The sequence below is a fragment of the Limulus polyphemus genome, unplaced genomic scaffold, assembly GCF_000517525.1.
Source record: "Limulus polyphemus unplaced genomic scaffold, Limulus_polyphemus-2.1.2 Scaffold1534, whole genome shotgun sequence".
NCBI classification, from domain to species: Eukaryota; Metazoa; Arthropoda; class Merostomata; order Xiphosura; family Limulidae; genus Limulus; species Limulus polyphemus.
Window position 1 is genome coordinate 231,713 of NW_013667144.1, and position 12,321 is coordinate 244,033.

Consider the following 12,321-nt stretch of genomic DNA (forward strand, 5'->3'; position numbering starts at 1 on the left):
CCGAATTTTAGGGCTGGTGATCAAAGGGTGGACAGCTAGTCAGTAACACCCGATACCTATGTGGCTACTGATGACCTAATATCAGAATTGTTTTCCATAGCCATAACACCCCCACATCTGAATGCGAGAAGCATGCTCAATGATGTGTCTCGGCTCAAACGTAGGACTTTCAGCACTGCAGCCCAGAATGCTAACATTGGGCCTCATGATCTACTACAAATATATATATATTTTGCCAGAATGTGGAGATTACTTTTCTCTTGTATAAGTTCACATTTTGAGCACATTCAAAAGAGACAGATAGTGTGATCTCGGAGAAATATTACCGTATTTACGTGTGTATAAGACGAAACTTTTTACTCTTAAAACAATGCCTGATTTTACCCCTCGTCTTATACACAGGTTCAAGGATAGAGTTCCAGTAAGAACTCTCCAGTTAATAGCATATTTAACCAAAACTACGTTGTTCCTTTTACTTTTGTTTGTTATTTTGAGTAAATGTGTTGACATCTACTGCGTTACAATAACATATTTGTAATTGTATCATTTGTCTCGGTTCTTCATAACTAGAAGTTATTTATCTCACATGCTAGTTACAATTAATCAGGACATTTTTGATTTGAAATCATCCGTCGTACTAAAATATTCCTAATATTTTAATAAAAAAAAAAAGTCAATTTCTGTAACATACACTAATCTTGTAAACAGGTTTTTCTAGTAGATCACCATATCTTAAGGTTTAGATTTTTTTTTTGTAATAGAAACAGAGATCAACTGTGATTAAAATTTTGTAAAGTTGTTTAGTGCATGTTTGTGACTTAAGTTAAGCTGTCTGTAACTTTTGAAGAGCATAAAAAACCACACTTGTGGTTGTATTGATTACCCCAGAGCGCAGTTTAGCACAGTTTAAAAATAACTTTTAAGAATACCTTTACAAAAATAACATCCTAGACTTGCTTGTCAATAGAGGTCGTCCTATTCACCGGAACTCAAAGAAATACACTTAATTTGCTGAACAAATCCAGGGGCCGTCTTATACACCGGCAAGTACGGTAATCATTTTCTAAAATGCGTGAGCGTCGTTGACAATTATGTTACATTAGCTATATATGTACACAGAAAGAAAGAAAAGAGAGAGAGAGAGAGATTTGAATTTGCTTGAGTTACAAAGTTTGTCTTGATAAGTATTGTAAACACGACATTAATATCAGATAAGAAGGCCGCAATCTTTACCTGTAGATAGGTAGGCCAAAAAAAACATTCAACAAAATGTGGTGATACAACTCTAACAAAAGGACGTTAAGTGATAGCTTTCAGTGTTTCAAACCTAGGAAATAAAAATTGAAAGCCTTGGTGTTGTTACCGACGACATCAGAGTGTCGACCACTTATTTCGAAAACGTGTACGTGTATATTTTGCGGACAAATAGCAAATGAATCGTGAAAAAGGTAGAGTGAACACATTTCAAACATTTATCTGTCTTTTCAAGGTCTGCTTATTCGCTCATGTATATCTGTCTTATCTACCTGTGTTTGGAGTATTATTTAGTTTAATCACTTGACTTAAGATAATTAAGGAAGACAAAACCTTTACCTGTCTTCCCGCGTGTCTGTATTTTGGTGTGAACTAAACGTAAACAATTTTGTTGAGCTAAGTAAGTGTGTTGTAGCACCAACTTAAAGCGAACTGATAAAGTGTAGAAGGAAAAACTCCCATCACACGTTAAGAGCGTTATACCAGTCATGAAGAAGAAAAGCTTGTACAATGTTTCAAATGAATCATACCAGTCACGTTGAAAAAAAGAGTTCCAGCACGTATCAAGAGCGTTATACCAGTCATGAAGAAGAAGCTTGAGGAACATTTCAAGAACACTATACCAACAATGTTTTCATTTCTTTCTTTCTTTGCTGTAAAGCACAAAGCTATACAGTGAGCTGTCTGAGCTCTGGATAATTGACAATAGATAATAATTGACACGTCTAAATGAAAACTTTTTTCCAGTTTATTTGACGTTACAATGGAATTAGGCTCTGCCCACTACGAATATCGAAATCCAACTTTTAGCGTTATATGCCCACGGAGTTGCCGCTGAGCCTCCGTTTTTTGTTGTTGTTGTTTTGTAAAGCAACGTGTATTTTTTTATTAGTTGGTTGGCCCTAAGCTCACGGCCTCGCTCCTTCAGTGTATTCTGCTGTATAGGATTTAATTTTGCCTGACAGACTTGTTGAACCAATATTCCTTGTGCCTGACTACAAATAATTTAGTTTGCCTGCTCGCCAAAATCGGAAATTAAATTTCCTTAGCTGACGCTTGAAGAATAGTTGGTTTCATTGATCGTTTGATGGCGCTGTCATAACGAAGTTGTTCAAGTTATTTATGTGTAGCGTTACAGGTTGTCGATGTTATAATTTTAAACGTTGCTGTCAAATACTCAAGATGAAAATATAACCTAAAAATATATCCTTCGCAAGAGAAACATGCTTAAGAACATGACAGACAGCAGCGATCAAGCAAGAGAATTACGTGTAAACACGTATGGTAAACAGCAACGGTCAAGCAGGAGAATTAGGTGTAAACATGTATGATAAACAGCAACGGTCAAGCAGGAGAATTAGGTGTAAACATGTATGATAAACAGCAACGGTCAAGCAGGAGAATTACGTGTAAACATGTATGATAAACAGCAACGGTTAAGCAGGAGAATTACGTGTAAACATGTATGATAAACAGCAACGGTCAAGCAAAAGAATTACGTGTAATTACGTATGGTAAGCAGCAATAGTCAAGCATGAGGATCACGTGTAAACACGTATGGTAAACAGCAACGGTCAAGCAAGAGAATCACGTGTAAACAGCAGTGGTCAAGTTAAAGAAATACGTGTAAACACGTCTGGTAAAACAAGTGGGCAAGCAAGAGAATCACGTGTAAACACATATGGTGAGCATTAGCGATCAAACAAAAACATTTCAACTCTTAAGAACAAACAACAGTGGTCAAGCAAAAGAAATACGTGTAAACACCAACGATAAACGGTAATGGTCAAGCAAGAGTAGCACACCTGTAAACACCTAATAAACAGCAGTGGTAAAAAAAAAAGACACGTGTCATCCTTTAAGACTAAATAGCAAGAGAAACTGTTTATGGAGTGAAACACGTAAAATTACATACGATCAACAACAGGGGGCGTGATGTTTAATAGTTATTACCAATTCGCTGGCGGTCCGCTACTTTTCTTCGATGTTCTGTGTTTCTCCAGTGACGGACATCAAATTATTACGATCACGAAAAAACGGGACTTAGTAACATAAGCACGTACTTAGGTCTCTCCATGTGTGGTTTAGTTGGGTCCATTATAGCACCGGTACTGTTCGACTTAATATTTATCTCAGCGTTATGTATCCAAGTTGGAGTCTTTGCATTAATATATTGAGCCTGAATAGTTGTTGTTTTATTAGTGGAATGCTACACAATGGGCTATTTGCACTCTGTCCACTGCAGGGAATGGAATCCCAGAATTTTTCTTTATAAGTGCGTAGACTTACTTTTTTTTGTTTCACGTGAGGTTTCACGGTCTGGAAGATATCTCAAGAAATGCAACATCATTTTTACCTGGTTTACACCAGAATGAAAGATCATAGATGTAGACAAAGCTACACAATGTGTTATCTGTGCTGTGCCCATCGTTTGTATCAGAACCCGATTTTTAGCGTTATAAGCCTTCAGACTTTTCACTTAGGAAGGGGGGAGAGGCTGATATAAGAGTGGTTAACTTCAACGGAACCGGGTGGCAAATGATTAACCTACCGAATCGGGTTACAAATGATTAACTTCAACGGAATCGGGCTACAAATGATTAACCTACCGAATCGGGTTACAAATGATTAACTTCCCGAATCGGGTTACAAATGATTAACCTACCGAATCGGGTTACAAATGATTAATCTCCCGAATCGGGTTACAAGTGATTAACCTACCGAATCGGGTTACAAATGATTAACCTACCAAATCAGGTTACAAATGATTAATCTACCAAATCAGGTTACAAATGATTAACCTACCAAATCAGGTTACAAATGATTAATCTACCAAATCGGGTTACAAATGATTAATCTACCAAATCAGGTTACAAATGATTAACCTACCAAATCGGGTTACAAATGATTAATCTACCGAATGAGGTTACAAATGATTAACCTACCAAATCGGGTTACAAATGATTAGTCTACCGAATGAGGTTACAAATGATTAATCTACCAAATCGGGCGGCAGACGGTTAGCTTACATAAAAACGGTTGGTAAATGATTAATTAATATAAACGGGATCGAATGACAGAAGCATTTACAGGATTGGTACTTATTTATGATCTGGTTTGTTATGAATTTCGCACAGAGCTACACGAGGGTTATCTGCGCTAGCCGTCCCTAATTTAGCAGTGAAAAACTAGTGGGAAGGCAGCTAGTCGTCATCACCCACCGCCAACTCTTGGGCTACTCTTTTACCAACGAATAGTGGGATTGACCGTCACATTATAACACCCCCACGGCTGAAAGGGCGAGCATGTTTGGTGTGACGGGGATTCGAACCCGAAGATTGCGAGTCAAGCGCCCTAACCATCTGGCTATGCCAGGCCATTTCTTTATGAAAAACATTTTAATTCATTCATTGGCCAAGCTTCGCTGTGGTGTACAAAGAGTAGTCGCTTCAAATAGTCAGCTCAGAATAACCTCGGTTCTTCAATATTTCATTAAGACTTTTAACGTGAAGAAAACAATAATATTACGACTTTACTTTGAATATAAAGAATCTCAGAGATGTTTTCTAAGTAGTAGTAACGAGCTTAAAGTAACCGAAACAAATGAAAGGAACGTCTTTTCTGTACAGAATTTAAATATTTCAAATAATAATTATGTATTTTGTAATTAAGCGTAAAGCTATTCAATGTGCTGTCTATGCTCTTCTCATCACGGGTATCAAAACCCGGTTTCTAGCGTTGTAAGTCCGCAGACATGCTGCTGTGCCACTGGGGGGCTATTATATTTGCTCGATATTAGTTGTTTTAACTGACACAAAAAATACTTTAGAAGAAGTCTTGGGAAAATAAAAACCTAAATCCTGAACTCCTCGTACTGATGTCTTTGTCTTTCATCAATTTTCATTGTGACTGTTTAATATTTTTAAATGTTTGTTTAATACAGTTTGCTCTTAACACAGCTTTGATCATCACCTCTACATACATAAATAAATAAATATATTGTGTCTGTACACATTACTATTTAGTAATCCAGTACTGATTCATTAAAAACAGGTCATTTGCTCACGAGCCTCACACAAATCCCCGAAAATGCCTTATGCTTCTACTTATTATCACTAATAATGACGTTCCTTTCTTTCAGCATGTTCGGCAACACCGGTGCCTGCAGTGCCTGTGGTCAGTTGATCCCTGCCAACGAGTTCGTCATGAGGACCCACGGGAACGTGTACCACCTCAAATGTTTTGCTTGCGTCAAGTGTCATAACCAGTTGGTGCCAGGTGACCGCTACAACTTGGTCAACGGCAGTGTCTTCTGTGAACAGGACTGTCTGAAAATCCTTAAAGGCTCAGTGTCGACGTCTGGTGTACGAAAAGGAAAGGTTCGGTCCAACTCAGCCATAAAAGCTGTGTGAGAGCATTATCTCCTTTACTTGTATTCACAGATTTTTATAAGAGTGACTTATATATATATATACAAACAAGTATAGGCTTCATTGACGCTAGTGTTATTATTTGTTCATCGGACTAAAGCGTGTTACTACATCTTGTAAATCATGTTTCAGAAAAACTGTTGAACTGCTGGATCGTTCGAGTCGTGATCAAGTAATGTGTATTGTTGGACGTGTAAATCATGGCAGCGAGTAAACAAATACACTGTGTTACTGGATGGTTTAAATCACAATTTTGATTGATGAAGTAAAGTGTACTTAGAGATCGTATAGATATGACGGCTATTTAACACGTAATGGATACTGCTAGATTGAATTAGTCATGTCGTTAACGGTGTTTTGTTGGATCATGTAAATAATGATTTTGATTGAGCATGTAAAGTTTAGTGATTATCACATCACGCCTTTGACTTAACAAGTATCCCATCCGTTTTGTTTCGATCTCATATATTACTGAGTCATGGTCAGTGGAAAATTAACTTAAAAGGCAGTTCGATATATACTAAGTCTGATCGAAGGCTTGAATCAAATATCTGTTTTAAAAGGTTTTAATGGTTCAGGTAAACAAACTCTAAAGTTTTAAAAGATCTTTCAAAATTGCAAGATTAAGTAATGAAGGAATTCGTTCAACTTTTTGTGTAACTCCGATCTTCACAGCTAACAACAGCAGCACGAATCGGATCATCAAACCAAAAAAAAACATGAATAAGGGAAGCGCAAACCACTGTTGCTCAACTTGGTTTGATACTTTTGGTTGTTGTTTTTTTTCCTAATGTTTTGAGGTCTTGATTTACGAGTTTACAGCGGTTTAAATGTTGAGACTGAAATAAAATCATCAAACAAATATTTAATAGTCTAATTAAAATTCTTTGTTTAACTAAAGTTTATTGGTGCTACAGTGACTACAAACGTTCTGTCTTGAATCACCATCATCAACAGTCATTTTGTTTCAAAGTTTTGAGGAAAACTTACCATCCATCATATAGTATTTACTTGAAGGTGTGCACTCTGAGGTAAGTCCTCACACTCTCGTATCATGGCACTCCAAGTTGAATATACATAGAACTGTACTCTCCTCATCTACTCGTCCATGACATTCCAAACGAAAGATCAGAACGAATAGTGTGTGAAAATGTTCAGGACATACGTTGCAACAGAATTGTGAGTTTACAACACCAAGATGTTTTTACTTCTACCAATTGACTATGTTCTTTATGCGTGGTGCGATCATCTGTGTGATGTTCTCACTGACCAGCATGTCTTGTCCATAGAAAGATTGAGCACGATCTCGTGACCCATCAAGACTCGGCCGTTACACGGTCCAACCAACTAATCTGAGCTATTTCTTTCATATTGTCCAAACTGCTCACAGTAATGTATTTTGTGACTAATTCTTCAGCAATGTAGTATTATCTAGTTTGTTTTTGAGTGTGTAAAATAAATTGACTGTGTTTCTTGCATTATCTCAGAGTAACGTTTTAATAACATTTGTGGTTTAAACATTGACGGTTCAAGTTTTGGATTTTTTTTTTATTAAAAATTTTAAACTAGTGTTCACTTTTTGCGAAAGTTTGGATAATTCATTCTCAACAACTCTTCCAATAACAAATGTACTCGTAAGGAATTATATCTTGCTTTATGAACATCCTTCATTTTATTAATACATAACTGGTTGTTTTTCACGCCACACTCAGTGCCTCAAAATAGGACTGAAACCGATTTTATAATGTTTGATATTTCTGTATAAGTTGTAAGGAAACAATAATCTGATGAAAAATATAATCCTTCACATATTAATTTTGTGTTTGTACTTGTTTAAAAGTTGAAGAATGCTTAGTTTCCTGTCGAAAAATAGAATAAACGATAAACTTTCCTGTTAATTAATATATGTCCCCCGCTGGGACAGCGATAAGTCTTCGGATTTACAACGCTAAAATCAGGGGTTCGATTCCCCTCGGTTTAGACAGCAGAGAGCCCGATGTGGCTTTGCTATAAGAAAAACACAAACATAATTAATATATTTTCATTATACAAAAATTACGTGTTTGTTAAATTCAACGCGGTTTTTTTTTTATTTTTTGTTACCGTTGTCACGCTGGTTACTTAATTGTTCATGGGGTTGCTTAAAAACCTGTTTCAAAAAACGACTTTTAGACATTTTCTTAATAAAAATAACTGTCGTATAAATTGTAGAGAGCGTCGAAAGGTTGTAGGTTATAAAATGAACATAATTTTTGTCACGCTTTAAATACGCATTACCTAGTTTTTTTTTTTTTGTTATTTAATAACGCTTAAGGTTTTGTTTGCTGATTTGAAAAATCAAACTCAAGCTGTAAGAGGAATGTTGTTGATCACCGGCCATATTTATATAGAAAAGCTAGACCATGCTCAGCAAGTTAAGATTTTAGGCACGTGACTTGGGTTTACTAATATTCTTCAGCAATCACGGATGATCACTGAAGGTTGTTCAAGGTATAACTTTTTTTTTCTAGCTTCTTCAAATACTCTGCATTTATCATCATAATTATTGACTATTATTATTATTCGACTTTATGTTTGTAAAATGAAAATTATTTAGTCACCATACATAATATTCGTGGACTTACAACGCTAGAAACCGGGTTTCGATACCCGTGGTGGGCAGAGCACAGATAGCCCATTGTGTAGCTTTGTGCATAATTACAAACAAACATAATATTCGCGAACTTGCAACGCTAGAAACCGGGTTTCGATACCCGTGGTGGGCAGAGCACAGATAGCCCATTGTGTAGCTTTGTGCATAATTACAAACAAACATAATATTCGCCCATGCTGTAAAGTAAGGATTTCTTTTTTTTTTGGTTTTGACTTTAATAAATAAATAAAATTCACGCTAATTCACTTCGCAAGCTTAATCGCCAACCTGTTATTTATAAATAGAACAATGTCAAAATTTTTATTTTATTTTGGATTATTCCAATTTAAATATTGAGGACGCGAGTTGACCCTGTGGGAGAACTTTGGATTTCGATGTTTGCCAACCTGATTCGAATCCGTGCGATACCACAAACTATTCTACGTACTTTAAGCTGTGGGTGCGTTATAAGAGAAACCATTAGTTTCTTATTAGCTCGGATGGTAGCGTAGATAGTCTTCACGTAGCTTTTACGTGGCGCATTCAACAACTCAGTTCAGCAACTTAGAGCATCAACCTTGGAGTATAATAGCTAATTTCAATGACGTCACGGACCTTGCTTGAAATCCGACTTACGCGGACATCGATTGTTTTTTTTTAAAGAAAAAGCGTACATTACTTTCGATAAAAGCGGTACACTGCCAGAATTTTCATACATCTTAAATGGTTGCTAAAAGTGTACAGTGTTGAGAATTTGAAAGACTGAAGCTTTTTTCAAGTGTGTTAAATATCAACAGTGTTCGTCCAGATGTATTTGAAACACGTGGGTAAGTTGCACATTCTGTCAGACCTAGATTTAACAAAATCACCTAACGTTGCACTTTTTTGAGGTTATCCGCCGACTGAAAAAATTCGCCAGAACCTGAACTGCACGTTATACTTCTAGTTGATTTTGAATTTCGCGCAAAGCTATACGAAGGCTATCTGTGCTAGCCGTCCCTAATTTAAAAGTGATCGACTAGAGGTAAGGCAGCTAGTCGATACCACCTACCGCCAACTCTTGGGCTACTCTTTTACTAAAAAAAATAGTGGGATTGACCAACACATTGTAATGCCCCAATGGTTGTAAGGGTGAGCATGTTTGGTGACGGGGATTCGAATCCACAACCCGCAGACTGTGATTCGAGCGCCCTAACCACCAGGCTATGCCGGGGCCCATAAACTGTAAGCAGAGTTAAAGCTGTGTTCAAATAGAAAAATTACCGACTAGAGGATACACAATCGTTAAATATATAAATGTATATTTTTTGGTGCAGTAATGTTGTTTTCAGAAATACATAATACTGTAAAAACTACATCACAGGCATGGATGAAATGCGATGTAAAATAGCACCGCTAGCTTGAGACTAAATTATTAACTTCTATTTGAAGAAGAATTGGAGCAGTATTTATTAATGTGAACGACACGCGACCTAAACAACCAGGTCAGAGATCTCACAATTAAACTGACTAGTGGAAGAAAAACCAGTCAGTCACACCTGCTGTCTTACTCTGGATAGTGGTATTGTCTGTCATGTTTAAAACTTCCTCGCATCTGATCTGAAAATTTATATAATGTGTTCATAGGCATATCTTGGATCGAACCTTGGACTCCAAATTCGCAACCCCTGTCCAGCCAGAGGATTTCATAATGAATGTTTATTAAATATGGTTTAGTCCAAGTCAGTGTATTTCTTTTAAGTTTGTTTGTTTTGAATTTTGCACAAAGCTACACGAAGGCCATCTGCTCTAGCCGTCCCTAATTTAGCATTGAAAAACTAGAGGGAAGTCATCAACTCTTGGTCTACTCTTTTACCAACGAATAGTGAGATTGGTTGTCACATTATAACGCCCCCACGGCTGAAAGGGCGAATATGTTTGATGGGACGGAGATTCGAACTCGCGACCCGCAGATTGCGAGTTGAGCGCCCTAACCTCCTGGCCATGCCGGGCCCTAAAATATTAACTTTTTAGGAAGAGACTGGAAGTTTTTGATTTATTTTGCCTTTTTATTCTTCTCCTACGCCTCCGCTTATTGATTGACACCTAAAAACTGTTTTTTTATTACTGACAAAATGTGCCCATTACAGTATGATATAAAATCTTAACGAAGTAAACGATTATCGCAGAATTTGACTGATTTTTTTAAAAGTAAAATTGAAATGTTTCAATTTATTTGTACCTCGATACGAGTATTTAGCATATTAATTAATATGCCAGCAATTGTATTTATAAAATTTGGAATCCACAGGTGAAACATACTTGTACCGAAAGGAATAGTTTCTATAATGAACTCTTGTTCTCAATCCTTCGAAAACAAAAGACAAATGAATAATTGTAAAAAGATGAACGTGAGCCAAGGTCCCTCCAGTGTGTAAGCGATAAGTTTACGGACATACAACACTAAGATCCGGGGTTCGAACCGTGGGGGATAGAGCCAGATAGCCTAATGTGTAGTTTGGGATGAAATAAACAATATGTTTGTTTGGCCATCTGCCCTAGCCGTTCCTAATTTAGCAATTACAGATTATAGGGAGGGCAGCTGTTGGGCTACTTTCTATAACCAACGAATAGTGGGATTGACCGTCACATTATAACGCCCCCACAGCTGAAAAGGTGAGAATGTTCGGTGACGGGATTCGAACCCATGAATTGCAGGTAGTGAGTCGAGCGCTCTAACGACCAGGCCTGTTAAAACAAAGTAAGAAATAAATAAATCACAAATTCAATACTAACGCGTTTTATATTTGTAAAGTAACATAAACACTTGTTGTTTTTCTTACATTGGTATTAAAACAAAGTTGACAGAGCAAAATATAAAAAATTATACTATCGTATTTTTATCCTTTCTCGCGTGATAAGTGCAAGAATTTTTTTTTCTGACAAACTAAACTAACAAGGCACCTTAAGGAGACTTTACAACAATCCTAGCACAGTCAATTACCTTAACCTGATTAGCCCAAGAAAATCACTACCAAAGAGCCAAGAATCCAATTACTATAATAAGTTCTTGGCCCAGTACACGGTTTGGTTTCGAATGTCAAATTAGGTTTAGGCCACCTCTCTCCACCAATGTGGAAACCTGGTAACGAGGACGAACGTATCTGGTATTTTCTGGGTTATTGATTCCGCTATTATGATTATTTTGTTTCATTTTGTCGCCACCTAGAAAAACGTAAGTGAATAAGCAAAATCATTTGGAAAGATTTTTTTTTTATAAGTGACATATCTTTACCAAATTGGCTTTTGCCAAATCTGTCAATAGGTAACTTCTGCTTTCCTAGCTTCATTGTTTCTCTTTTATTGATTATTTGCATATAATATCAGGCATGTAAAACAAACAAAAAAAGAGCGATTTTCATTCTTAATGTTAAATGTTATTAATCTCAGATTATAGAATCGTCATATTTCAGCTTTAAATTGGTCGACGATTTCGTTAAACTTAATGAAAAAATTCCACTAAGGGCTAGCCGAGAACGTTCTTATCGCGAAAGTTAAAACGTTTTTTTTTAGTGTTTTTTTCTTTTAGTCAGAAATAACATAATGATTGTAGAAACGTTAAATGAACCGTTGCTTTAACTTGTAAATATAAGGTACTGAATATAAAAACACTCAGAGGATTATTTTATACTTTAACTTAAAACTAAGATGCCTGATATAAAAAGTTTAAGAGGATCGATACTTTAAGTCAGAACTAAGATGCTAGATATAAAAACGCTAAGAGGATCGATACTTTAAGTCAGAACTAAGATGCTAGATATAAAAACGCTAAGAGGATCGATACTTTAACTTAGAACTAAGGTGCTAGATGTAAAACGGTAAGAGGATCGATACTTTAACTTATAACTAAGATGCTAAATATAAAACGGTAAGAGGATTGATACTTTAAGTCAGAACTAAGATGCTAAATATAAAACGGTAAGAGGATTGATACTTTAAGTCAGAACTAAGATGCTAAATATAAAA

At 36.3% G+C, this 12,321-nt stretch overlaps 1 protein-coding gene across 2 annotated transcripts in view; it reads left to right on the forward strand.

Moving 5' to 3' along the window:
- Positions 1-7,165, forward strand: part of LOC106463982 (LIM domain transcription factor LMO4.2-like) — a 68,597-nt gene extending 61,432 nt beyond the window's left edge. For both annotated transcript variants that reach the window (XM_022391629.1, XM_013924084.2), the window contains one exon: positions 5,396-7,165. In XM_022391629.1, coding sequence (XP_022247337.1) covers positions 5,396-5,666 — 271 coding nt within the window. In that variant the 3' untranslated portion in view covers positions 5,667-7,165. The remainder of the gene's footprint in view (positions 1-5,395) is intronic.
- Positions 7,166-12,321: the final 5,156 nt, after the last annotated feature.